Source organism: Entelurus aequoreus, linkage group LG11 (genome assembly GCF_033978785.1).
Source record: "Entelurus aequoreus isolate RoL-2023_Sb linkage group LG11, RoL_Eaeq_v1.1, whole genome shotgun sequence".
Classification (NCBI taxonomy): Eukaryota; Metazoa; Chordata; class Actinopteri; order Syngnathiformes; family Syngnathidae; genus Entelurus; species Entelurus aequoreus.
The window spans coordinates 16,593,430-16,606,008 of record NC_084741.1 but is presented as its reverse complement, the minus strand read 5'-3'; the positions used below and the strand labels follow the sequence as shown (position 1 = coordinate 16,606,008).

General features: G+C 38.5%; 1 protein-coding gene across 1 annotated transcript in view; it reads left to right on the top strand.

Annotated features, from left to right (window-relative positions):
* The window catches only part of lingo4b (leucine rich repeat and Ig domain containing 4b), a 41,226-nt gene extending 30,579 nt beyond the window's left edge, over window positions 1-10,647 (top strand). Inside the window, exons 2-3 of the mRNA XM_062062616.1 lie at window positions 8,079-8,184; window positions 8,283-10,647. Of these exons, the coding sequence (XP_061918600.1) occupies window positions 8,295-10,106 (1,812 nt within the window). The 5' untranslated portion in view covers window positions 8,079-8,184; window positions 8,283-8,294 and the 3' untranslated portion in view covers window positions 10,107-10,647. The remainder of the gene's footprint in view (window positions 1-8,078; window positions 8,185-8,282) is intronic.
* Window positions 10,648-12,579: the final 1,932 nt, after the last annotated feature.

Here is a 12,579-nt window from a genome sequence, read left to right as displayed (position 1 = left end):
CTTGACTCTAGGCATGGTGTTCCTGGGATTAAAGGCCTCACCTTTTCTCCTCCAAACATATTGCTGGGTATTGTGGCCAAACAGCTCCATTTTTCTTCCATCTGACCACAGAACTTTCCTCCAGAAGGTCTTATCTTTGTCCATGTGACTGTAAGTACACCTTTGCATAGCATTGTATCCTAAAAGAAAACAAAAAAGAAAAAAAATCAATTTACAACAAAGAATAACTTTAATAACTTCATTTAAACTATAAATATTTTTTGACCGACTCGAACCATTTGTTACTGATTTTAAAAAAAAAAGATACACTCAATAAATAATAATAAATCAGCATCATTAACAATTTATACAAAACAAGTAAAAGAATTTATGCTCACTTTTTTATTGTCAAAATGAGGAAGTCAGGATTAATGACTACAATCAGCACGTTTTTTAATGCACAGCTTTTTAGTTTTTTAAGCACGATACTTAGGGTTCCCAACCGCCCCGGGGTACCACCCCACTATTTGAGAAGAACCGTGTTAAAGTGATACTGCTAAAAGATGCACACATTACATTCCTTTTCTTTCTTATTTCAAGGGATGGGGGTCAGCATTAGCCCCGACTCCCGGGGTCACAACCCATGGCTGCAGCATGGAGGGGCTAAGAAGTATGGGGGGTGAGGGGGGTAGTCGACTGATGGGAATTTCTGATTGGCTAGTCAGAGGAACAGCCTGGGTGCCTGAGATACCGCGCACCTGCCAGCCCGTGTCTTTCACCAGCCCGGATCAGTCCGGATCAGAACTTGAGTCGCGGGATCATTCGGACACTAAAGCCCCCCTTCATTGATTTATTTGCTAATCCGGAAGTCGGAGCTGGAAACCCGACGTTGACACAACCTGCTTCACACCTGCTGACCTAGGTTTCCCCGCCAATGGCTGAAGGTTCGAGTTTGCATGACTAAGTTCATGATTTACCAGGTAACACTGAAGTGTGCAGCTGCTTCATGTGGACTCACTCGAGAATTTGACACATGGAAACTGACACCGAGTCACCCTCAGTTCAATTGTATGCCGCCATCCGAGCGGTTGACATTTGACTTCGAAACTCGGGACTAGAGTTGCACGGAATATTGGTACTAATAAAGTACCGCGGTACTAATGAATTGAAGAAGGTACTGTACTGCATTTGAAAAATACAAGTACTTTTTTATTTGAATGCCATGACATTGCTGGTAATATGACCCCAGGTGCATGTGAGCCCACACACACACAGGGAGCACTTAGAAGCAGAAACAGTGTGGAGAAAGAAGAAGGCGGTGAAGCTATTGTTTTTCTCTGTGTGTGTGTTTTTGGCATATTGTCGAAATAAAATCGGACAAAAAGACAACAGTAATGTAAGCATAATACATCCCACAGGTGAACAGGCAAATTGGGAACAGGTGGGTGCCATGATTGGGTATAAAAGCAGCTTCCATGAAAGGCTCAGTCATTCACAAACAAGGACGGGGCGAGGGTCACCACTTTGTCAACAAATGCGTGAGCAAATTGTCCAACAGTTTAAGAACAACATTTCTCAACCAGCTATTGCAAGGAATTTAGGAAATTTCACCATCTACGCTCCGTAATTTTGTCAAAAGGTTCAGAGAACCCGGAGAAATCCCTGCACGTAAGGGTGACCTTCGATCCCTCAGGCTGTACTGCATCAAAAAGCGACATCAGTGTGTAAAGGATATCACCACATGGGCTCAGGAACACTTCAGAAAACCACTGCCAGTAACTACAAGTTGGTCGCTACATCTGTAAGTGCAAGTTAAAACTCTACTATGCAACGCCAAAGCCATTTATCAACAACACCCAGAAACTTTTGAGTATTTGATGTTTTATGAATGCTAGCATAAAGATCAATACAAACGTCTGATCCAGCATTCTGCCTGACCTAAATTGACATTTGGGTTTTACTTTTTTAAAAATTTGTCCCGGTTAGCGTGCACGGATGCAGATGTGCCGCCATCGCCTCTCGGGCGTTGTTGGAGGCGACGCTCCAACAGGATCGGGACGCCTCCAAGATGAAACGCTTTTAAGGGTGCTTCGACGACCTCTGCCAGGATTTGACGTGGTCAATAAAACTGTGTTAATAATAATGATAACGATACTGTAAATTTTACTGTGTTTTCACAGCAAATGACTGTAAATTGAAAAAAGGATACTACTGTTATTGTTATGGTAAAAATTGTAATTAGACTTCTATTTTTACAGCAAATTCTGGTGAATGAGCTGCTTTTTTTTTTATTTTTTTTTTACTGTCAAATTTGCAGTTGCTTTTACAGTGCATTACTGTAAATTGAAAAACCGTACGGTAAAATTCTGGCAACTGAACTGTCCTTTTTTTTTCAACCTAAAATCTACGTTTTTTGTTTTTGTTTTTACGGTACATTACTGCAAATGTGTAACAAAAAACAGTACCACTTTTAATTTTACAGTAAAATCCTTGCAACTGAGCCGCCAGTTGTTGTTGTTGTTTTTTTTACTGTAAAACCTACGATTGTTGTTTTTACAGTGCATTACTGTAAATGGGAAAGCGGTACCAATTTAATTCTTTCAGGATAATCCTGACAATTGAGCTTCCAGGTTGTTGTTTTTATAGCTGAATAAACACTCTTTGATTCGGCAGTAAATTACTGTAAATAGAAAAATATTACCAAATTTTATTTTACAGTAAAATTCAGTTGAATGAGCTACCATTTTTTTTGTATAATTCACAGTTGTTTTTACAATGCCAGTTTTTTACTGTAAAACAGTGCATTACTGTAAATGGAAAAACTAAGTTATTTCTTACTGTAAAATCCTGTAAATGAGCTGTCAGTTTTTGTTTATTGTAACATTTACAGTTGTTTTTACAGTGCATTACTGTAAAAAACAAAAAAACAAAAACAATACCATTTTTACAGTTGTTTTTACATTACTGTAAATTGAAACAAAAAAACAATACCACTTTTACAGTTGTTTTTACATTACTGTAAATTGAACAAAATAAAATAAACAATACCACTTTTATTTAACATAATTATGCATCTGACCGGTCAGGTTTTTTTTTACTGTAAAATCTTGTAATTTTTACAGAGCATTACTGTAAATTGATAACACTTTTAATTTTACAGTAAAATCCTGGCGACTTTTTACTGTAAAACCTACGATTGTTGTTTTTACAGTGCGTTACTGTAACACTTTTTTATATTGTACGGTAAAATTCTGGCGATTAAGCTGCCAGTTTTTACTGTAAAACAGTGCATTACTGTAAATGGAGAAACGACTTTATTTCTTACAGTAAAATCCTGTAAATGAGCTGTCAGTTTTTGTTCACTGTAACATTTACAGTTGTTTTTACAGTGCATTACTGTAAAAAACAAAAAAACAAAAACAATACCACTTTTACAGTTGTTTTTATATTACTGTAAATTGAAACAAAAAAAACAATACCACTTTTACAGTTGTTTTTACATTACTGTAAATTGAAAAAAAAATTAAATAAACAATACCACTTTTATTTAACATAATTATGCATCTGACCGGTCAGGTTTTTTTTTACTGTAAAATCTTGTAATTTTTACAGTGCATTACTGTAAATTGATAACACTTTTAATTTTACAGTAAAATCCTGGCGACTTTTTACTGTAAAACCTACGATTGTTGTTTTTACAGTGCGTTACTGTAACACATTTTTATATTGTACGGTAAAATTCTGGCGATTAAGCTGCCAGTTTTTACTGTAAAACAGTGCATTACTGTAAATGGAGAAACGACTTTATTTCTTACAGTAAAATCCTGTAAATGAGCTGTCAGTTTTTGTTCACTGTAACATTTACAGTTGTTTTTACAGTGCATTACTGTAAAAAACAAAAAAACAAAAACAATACCACTTTTACAGTTGTTTTTACATTACTGTAAATTGAAACAAAAAAAACAATACCACTTTTACAGTTGTTTTTACATTACTGTAAATTGAAAAAAAAATTAAATAAACAATACCACTTTTATTTAACATAATTATGCATCTGACCGGTCAGGTTTTTTTTTACTGTAAAATCTTGTAATTTTTACAGTGCATTACTGTAAATTGATAACACTTTTAATTTTACAGTAAAATCCTGGCGACTTTTTACTGTAAAACCTACGATTGTTGTTTTTACAGTGCGTTACTGTAACACTTTTTTATATTGTACGGTAAAATTCTGGCGATTAAGCTGCCAGTTTTTACTGTAAAACAGTGCATTACTGTAAATGGAGAAACTACTTTATTTCTTACAGTAAAATCCTGTAAATGAGCTGTCAGTTTTTGTTCACTGTAACATTTACAGTTGTTTTTACAGTGCATTACTGTAAAAAACAAAAAAACAAAAACAATACCACTTTTACAGTTGTTTTTACATTACTGTAAATTGAAACAAAAAAAACAATACCACTTTTACAGTTGTTTTTACATTACTGTAAATTGAAAAAAAAATTAAATAAACAATACCACTTTTATTTAACATAATTATGCATCTGACCGGTCAGGTTTTTTTTTACTGTAAAATCTTGTAATTTTTACAGAGCATTACTGTAAATTGATAACACTTTTAATTTTACAGTAAAATCCTGGCGACTTTTTACTGTAAAACCTACGATTGTTGTTTTTACAGTGCGTTACTGTAACACTTTTTTATATGGTACGGTAAAATTCTGGCGATTAAGCTGCCAGTTTTTACTGTAAAACAGTGCATTACTGTAAATGGAGAAACGACTTCATTTCTTACAGTAAAATCCTGTAAATGAGCTGTCAGTTTTTGTTCACTGTAACATTTACAGTTGTTATTACAGTGCATTACTGTAAAAACAAAAACAATACCACTTTTACAGTTGTTTTTACATTACTGTAAATTGAAACCAAAAAAACAATATCACTTTTACAGTTGTTTTTACATTACTGTAAATTGAAAAAAATTTTTTATAAACAATACCACTTTTATTTAACATAATTATGCATCTGACCGGTCAGGTTTTTTTTTACTGTAAAATCTTGTAATTTTTACAGAGCATTACTGTAAATTGATAACACTTTTAATTTTACAGTAAAATCCTGGCGACTTTTTACTGTAAAACCTACGATTGTTGTTTTTACAGTGCGTTACTGTAACACTTTTTTATATTGTACGGTAAAATTCTGGCGATTAAGCTGCCAGTTTTTACTGTAAAACAGTGCATTACTGTAAATGGAGAAACAACTTCATTTCTCACAGTAAAATCCTGTAAATGAGCTGTCAGTTTTTGCTCACTGTAACATTTACAGTTGTTATTACAGTGCATTACTGTAAAAACAAAAACAATACCACTTTTACAGTTGTTTTTACATTACTGTAAATTGAAAAAAATAAAATAAACAATATCACTTTTATTTAACATAATTATGCATCTGACCGGTCAGTTTTTTTTACTGTAAAATCTTGTAATTTTTACAGAGCATTACTGTAAATTGATAACACTTTTAATTTTACAGTAAAATCCTGGCGACTTTTTACTGTAAAACCTACGATTGTTGTTTTTACAGTGCGTTACTGTAACACTTTTTTATATTGTACGGTAAAATTTTGGCGATTAAGCTGCCAGTTTTTACTGTAAAACAGTGCATTACTGTAAATGGAGAAACGACTTCATTTCTTACAGTAAAATCCTGTAACTGAGCTGTCAGTTTTTGTTCACTGTAACATTTACAGTTGTTTTTACAGTGCATTACTGTAAAAAACAAAAAAACAAAAACAATACCACTTTTACAGTTGTTTTTACATTACTGTAAATTGAAACAAAAAAAACAATACCACTTTTACAGTTGTTTTTACAGTACTGTAAATTGAAAAAATAAATAAATAAACAATACCACTTTTATTTAACATAATTATGCATCTGACCGGTCAGGTTTTTTTTTACTGTAAAATCTTGTAATTTTTACAGAGCATTACTGTAAATTGATAACACTTTTAATTTTACAGTAAAATCCTGGCGACTTTTTACTGTAAAACCTACGATTGTTGTTTTTACAGTGCGTTACTGTAACACTTTTTTATATTGTACGGTAAAATTCTGGCGATTAAGCTGCCAGTTTTTACTGTAAAACAGTGCATTACTGTAAATGGAGAAACGACTTCATTTCTTACAGTAAAATCCTGTAAATGAGCTGTCAGTTTTTTTTCACTGTAACATTTACAGTTGTTTTTACAGTGCATTACTGTAAAAAACAAAAAAACAAAAACAATACCACTTTTACAGTTGTTTTTACATTACTGTAAATTGAAACAAAAAAAACAATACCACTTTTACAGTTGTTTTTACATTACTGTAAATTGAAAAAAAAATTAAATAAACAATAACACTTTTATTTAACATAATTATGCATCTGAGCGGTCAGGTTTTTTTTACTGTAAAATCTTGTAATTTTTACAGTGCATTACTGTAAATCGATAACACTTTTAATTTTACAGTAAAATCCTGGCGACTTTTTACTGTAAAACCTACGATTGTTGTTTTTACAGTGCGTTACTGTAACACTTTTTTATATTGTACGGTAAAATTCTGGCGATTAAGCTGCCAGTTTTTACTGTAAAACAGTGCATTACTGTAAATGGAGAAACGACTTCATTTCTTACAGTAAAATCCTGTAAATGAGCTGTCAGTTTTTGTTCACTGTAACATTTACAGTTGTTATTACAGTGCATTACTGTAAAAACAAAAACAATACCACTTTTACAGTTGTTTTTACATTACTGTAAATTGAAACCAAAAAAACAATATCACTTTTACAGTTGTTTTTACATTACTGTAAATTGAAAAAAATTTTTTATAAACAATACCACTTTTATTTAACATAATTATGCATCTGACCGGTCAGGTTTTTTTTTACTGTAAAATCTTGTAATTTTTACAGAGCATTACTGTAAATTGATAACACTTTTAATTTTACAGTAAAATCCTGGCGACTTTTTACTGTAAAACCTACGATTGTTGTTTTTACAGTGCGTTACTGTAACACTTTTTTATATTGTACGGTAAAATTCTGGCGATTAAGCTGCCAGTTTTTACTGTAAAACAGTGCATTACTGTAAATGGAGAAACAACTTCATTTCTCACAGTAAAATCCTGTAAATGAGCTGTCAGTTTTTGCTCACTGTAACATTTACAGTTGTTATTACAGTGCATTACTGTAAAAACAAAAACAATACCACCCTACAGTTGTTTTTACATTACTGTAAATTGAAAAAAATAAAATAAACAATATCACTTTTATTTAACATAATTATGCATCTGACCGGTCAGTTTTTTTTACTGTAAAATCTTGTAATTTTTACAGAGCATTACTGTAAATTGATAACACTTTTAATTTTACAGTAAAATCCTGGCGACTTTTTACTGTAAAACCTACGATTGTTGTTTTTACAGTGCGTTACTGTAACACTTTTTTATATTGTACGGTAAAATTTTGGCGATTAAGCTGCCAGTTTTTACTGTAAAACAGTGCATTACTGTAAATGGAGAAACGACTTCATTTCTTACAGTAAAATCCTGTAAATGAGCTGTCAGTTTTTGTTCACTGTAACATTTACAGTTGTTTTTTTACAGTGCATTACTGTAAATGGAAAAAAACAATACCACATTTATTTAACGTAAAAAGTACGCCGACTGAGCTGTCAGGTTTTTTTTTATTATTGTAAAATCTCGTCATTTTACAGTGCATTACTGTAAATTGAAAAATGGTACTACTTTTATTTTTACAGTAAAATTCTGGCGACAGAGCTGCCATACAGTAAACGGAATGTGTCCTTCGATAATCACCAAAGAAGGGATTTGGGTATCTGTGACACACACACACACACACACACACACACACACACACACACACACACACACACACACACACACACACACACACACACACACACACACACACACACACAGAGATGCAGGATGGTCCCACTTGTGCAACATCTGCTTCTGATCGGACCTGCATGTCCACGTTTCGGTCACCCTGCCAATGAAGCGACTCTAACTTAGTCTCTTGTCTTCCTACAGGCGACTCGACGGCATACAGGACCAACACTAGACCAGACCCAAGCCTGACTCCGACCAGACTGGCCCTGGTTATGATCATCTGCAGTCTGGCTCTGGCTCTGAAAGGGTATTTTTGTTCTGTTCCGTGTCAAGAAGAAGTCGTAATCCTACTTCTATGTCAGCACTTTGTCCAAGGTCTGACCAGTGGTCTGTGTGTCCTTCCAGAAAGGGGGTAAGATGTTTGTGGAGTCTGTGGTTCGATGGGCAGCGTTGGGCATCCTGCTGCAGGCCGGACTACAGGTGTCAGCAGAAAGTTGCCCTCCACGGTGCGTGTGTCCACACGAGGCGAAGGAAGTCATCTGCTCCGGCAAACATTTGAACACCATCCCAGAGGGTTTTTCCGGCGATGCAAGGCGTCTGGATTTGTCCTACAACAAGATTAGGACTGTATCGCGCCGGCAGTTCTCTGGCCTCCCGCAACTTCAAGAGCTCGACCTTAGCGAGAATCTAATCTCTATGATTGAGGTGGATGCTTTCCAGGGACTACAGATCCTCAGGACACTTCGGATTAAAAACAATCGACTCAAGATCATTCCTGTCGGGGTTTTTTCTGGCCTGTCCAGTCTACGATTTTTGGATCTGAGCCAGAATGAGATTCTGGTCTTCCTCGACTACACATTCAAAGAGATGGTGAACCTGCAGACGCTTGAGGCTGATGAGAATGACTTGGTGTTCATCTCTCAGCGGGCTTTTGTGGGTTTGCATAGTCTGCAGGAACTTAACATAGATCGTAGTAATTTGACGTCTATTCCCACCGAGGCGTTGTCTCAGCTCCAGAGCCTGATGCGCCTTCGCATGCTCCGTCTCACCATTTCCACTCTGCCTAACAATGCTTTCCGTCGGCTGCACCGTCTACACACCCTGATCATGGTCAGTTGGCCAACTCTGGACACGATGGCGAGCAACAGCCTGATTGGACTCAATTTGACTGCTCTGGTCATTAGCAACTGCAACCTCAGTGCTGTGCCATACTCAGCTCTCCGTCACCTGGTACACCTGCGCTTCCTAGACCTGTCCTATAACCCCATCACTGTTATTCAAAGTAACCTGTTGGGGGATCTCCTTAGACTCCAAGAGTTACATCTTGTCGGGGGGAATTTGCTACGTATAGAACCAGGGGCTTTCAGGGGCCTAACCTACTTTCGCATGCTTAATGTTTCATCCAATCACCTCACGACTTTAGAGGAGAGCACCTTGCATTCAGTGGGAAACCTTCAGGTTCTCAGACTGGATGGGAATCCCCTAGCTTGCGACTGCCGCCTGCTATGGGTGGTACGTCGGCGATTGCGCCTGAACTTTGACGGACACCAGCCCACGTGCTCTACCCCCGACACCGTGAGGCAGCGAGAATTCAGAGACTTTTCGGAAAAGGAGCTGCCGAGGCTGTTTACCTGCCGTCCCACCCGTATATTAGATCGTAGGCCGCAGGAGGCCAGGGTGGAGGAAGGCACCACGGTTCTGTTCTCCTGCAAGGCTGATGGTGATCCAGCTCCATCCATCACCTGGATCTCGTCCCACAAGAATAAAGTCTCTTCAACGGGAAGAATCAGGGTTTTGCCTAATGGTACTCTGGAAGTCCGGTATGCACAGGTCCATGACAGCGGCACCTATCAGTGCCTCGCCGGCAACGCTGCCGGCAACGACAGCCTGACAGTCGGCCTCTATGTAAAAGCGGTCGCTCGAAACCGAACTATCCCCTTCTTCACCGAGGAAGACTGGCTGGAGCCCCCGGTCCCCCAAGCTACCAATTCCTCGGCCGAAACGGCCAGGCCCTACCCTTTTGACGCCAAGACGCTGATCATCGCCACCACCATGGGCTTCTTGTCTTTCCTCAGCTCGGTGGCCATCTGCTTTGTCTTCATGTTCTTCTGGAGCCAGAGCAAGGGCCAAATCAAGCACACGGCCACCATTGACTTTGTTCCTCGCTCCTCCATGGGCGGGGGAGGAGACGGCGGGGACGGTGGCAGGTTCACCATGAAACTTATTTAAAGCCGACTACGCAGTTTGGACCTTTAAGGACTCCTCTTTCGGAGTCAGCGAGTCGGGCTACTTACCACTCACCGTAACTCGCGCACTTCATACCGACATGCATTCTGGGTCTACCAAACCTTTTCAAGTGCTCGTCCCGCATTGCAGCGTCTTTATTGCCAACACAAGCCGTGGAGCTGAAGAGACCGTGGCAGTGAAACACGTTGAGTGGCGGCCTCACGGGCACGTTTGCGAGTCGCACCAAGGACTGCCGGCTTAATGTACACAAGGAACGACACGCTTTGGTTTCTTTACCGCATCTATCACTTTTTTTATATAGCATGGAAACTCTCCTTTCTTTTGTAGCTGCGCAACACTGGAGAATATGTGCCTCAGTAACGGAGAATATGCGGATCTTGTGACTATTTAGGTCAAGGACGTGGGTGAGTGCTGGCTTACTTCTGTCTCTCAGTTACTCCCGACAAACTGTTTCTATTTTTTTGGATTTTGCCAACTTCATTAGCCTACGCACATTTAAGGTGATTAAACGACGCTGTCTCAATCTGCCACGTGTGTTTCCTGCGTTCATGTCAGCTTACCCAATCGGAATTGAGGTCTAATCGTCTCCAAATCAAATCTTCCGGCGGGATCATTCTTTTGTCAGAGGCAAAGAGCAGCAGCACGTAATTCTTGCGTAACCCAAAGCACTTAATCTGTACTTTGTGTTTCGGTGCACACACAAAAATGGCCTCGTCGCAAGACGACAAAAGCCGCGGGGATTACATGAGCACCTGCGCACACACACCAGAGTGTGGTTCTGGACCTTTCTATTCTCCTTCAGTTGGGAGCTATTATACATTAAAAAACGTTCCTTACCTATCGGTACCTGGTTTTCTGAATCCCGGATCCCGCATAATAGCATAGAATAGAATAAAAGTACTGTATTTTCCGGACTATAAGGCGCACTTAAAATCATTTTCTTTTTCTCAAAACTCGACAGTGCTCCTTATAACCCGGTGCGCCTAATGTAAGGAATATGTTTGGTTGAGCTCACCCGCCTCGAAGCTATTTTATTTGGTATATGGTGTAATGACAAGTGGGGCGGTATGGCGTAGTTCATGGGTGTCAAACCCCCCCGTGTAATTTCACATGGCCCTTGAGGCGATATCAAATTAACACTAGAGCTGACCCGCCGATTATATACAGCGGCGGTGCCGCGCTAACACCGCATTCACCGCTAATTCTCATACTTGCCAACCCTCACGGGAAACTCCCAAATTTCAGCGCCCCTCCCGAAAATCGGCACGTAGCCGTATAAACAACTTTGACACTGTTAGAAATATAAGTCACACTGTGGACCCACACCAAACGAGAATGACAAACACATTTCAGGAGAACATCTGCACCGTAACACAACATAAACACAACTGAACAAATACCCAGAACCCTTTGCAGCACTAACTCTTCCGGGACGCTACAAGGGTTGATGGTAGCGCGGGTGTATATTGTAGCGTCCCGGAAGAGTTAGTGCTGCAAAGGGTTCTGGGTATTTGTTCTGTTGTGTTTATGTTGTGTTACGGTGCGGATGTTCTCCCGAAATTTCTCTTATATTTCTAACAGTGTTAAAGTTGTTTATACGGCACTGTTGTTAGAATGGATGAAAAGCGGACGTGACGACAGCTCGTAGAGGAGGTTAAAGGCAGTGCCTTTGAGGCACGCCCCCAAGACTGTGGTCCGGGTGGACTACGAGATATAATGACTGATGAACACCTTGGTTCGATAATGAAGGTTGCCTCAGCTCAAAGCTGAACTAGCATCCAAGAAAAGATGGCAGGTGCCTGGCTTGGGCACATCAGATTAGATCAGTGTGTTGCAAACTGAGCAGTTTAAAGTCCTGAATGGTTGGTTTATTTAATTTTCAAATTTACTAGCATGTGGAAAAAGTTAATGTTGATATTTACCTCAGAAGGCTGCAAATAGAAAAGAGGCATTACATTTGTATTTAAATTGTATTTGATATGCCATTGATATTTTTTAATTGTTATTATTATTATTTGAAACTGGATTTTGCATGTCACTATAAAGTTATATAAGCCTTGCTTGTTCAATATTCAATGCAAAACTTGTTTGGGTCCCTATTAAAAGGTTAATTTGTTCAACCTTGGCCCGCGGCTTTGTTCAGTTTAAAATTTTGGCCCACTCTGTATTTGAGTTTGACACCCCTGGCGTAGTGGGTAGAGCGGCCGTGGTAGCTGATGGTCGGAGGGGCGGTTGGCGCAAACTGTCAGCCCCGCTTCCGTCAGTCTACCCCAGGGCAGCTGTGGCTACAAATGTAGCTTACCACCACCACCAGGTGTGAACGAATGATGGGTTCACACTTCTCTGTGAGCGCTTTGAGTGTCTAATAATAGAAAAGCGCGATATAAAATCTAATCCATTATTATTATTATTATTAAGTGTGACCAGTAGATGGCATCCAAACATAAGAGATAAG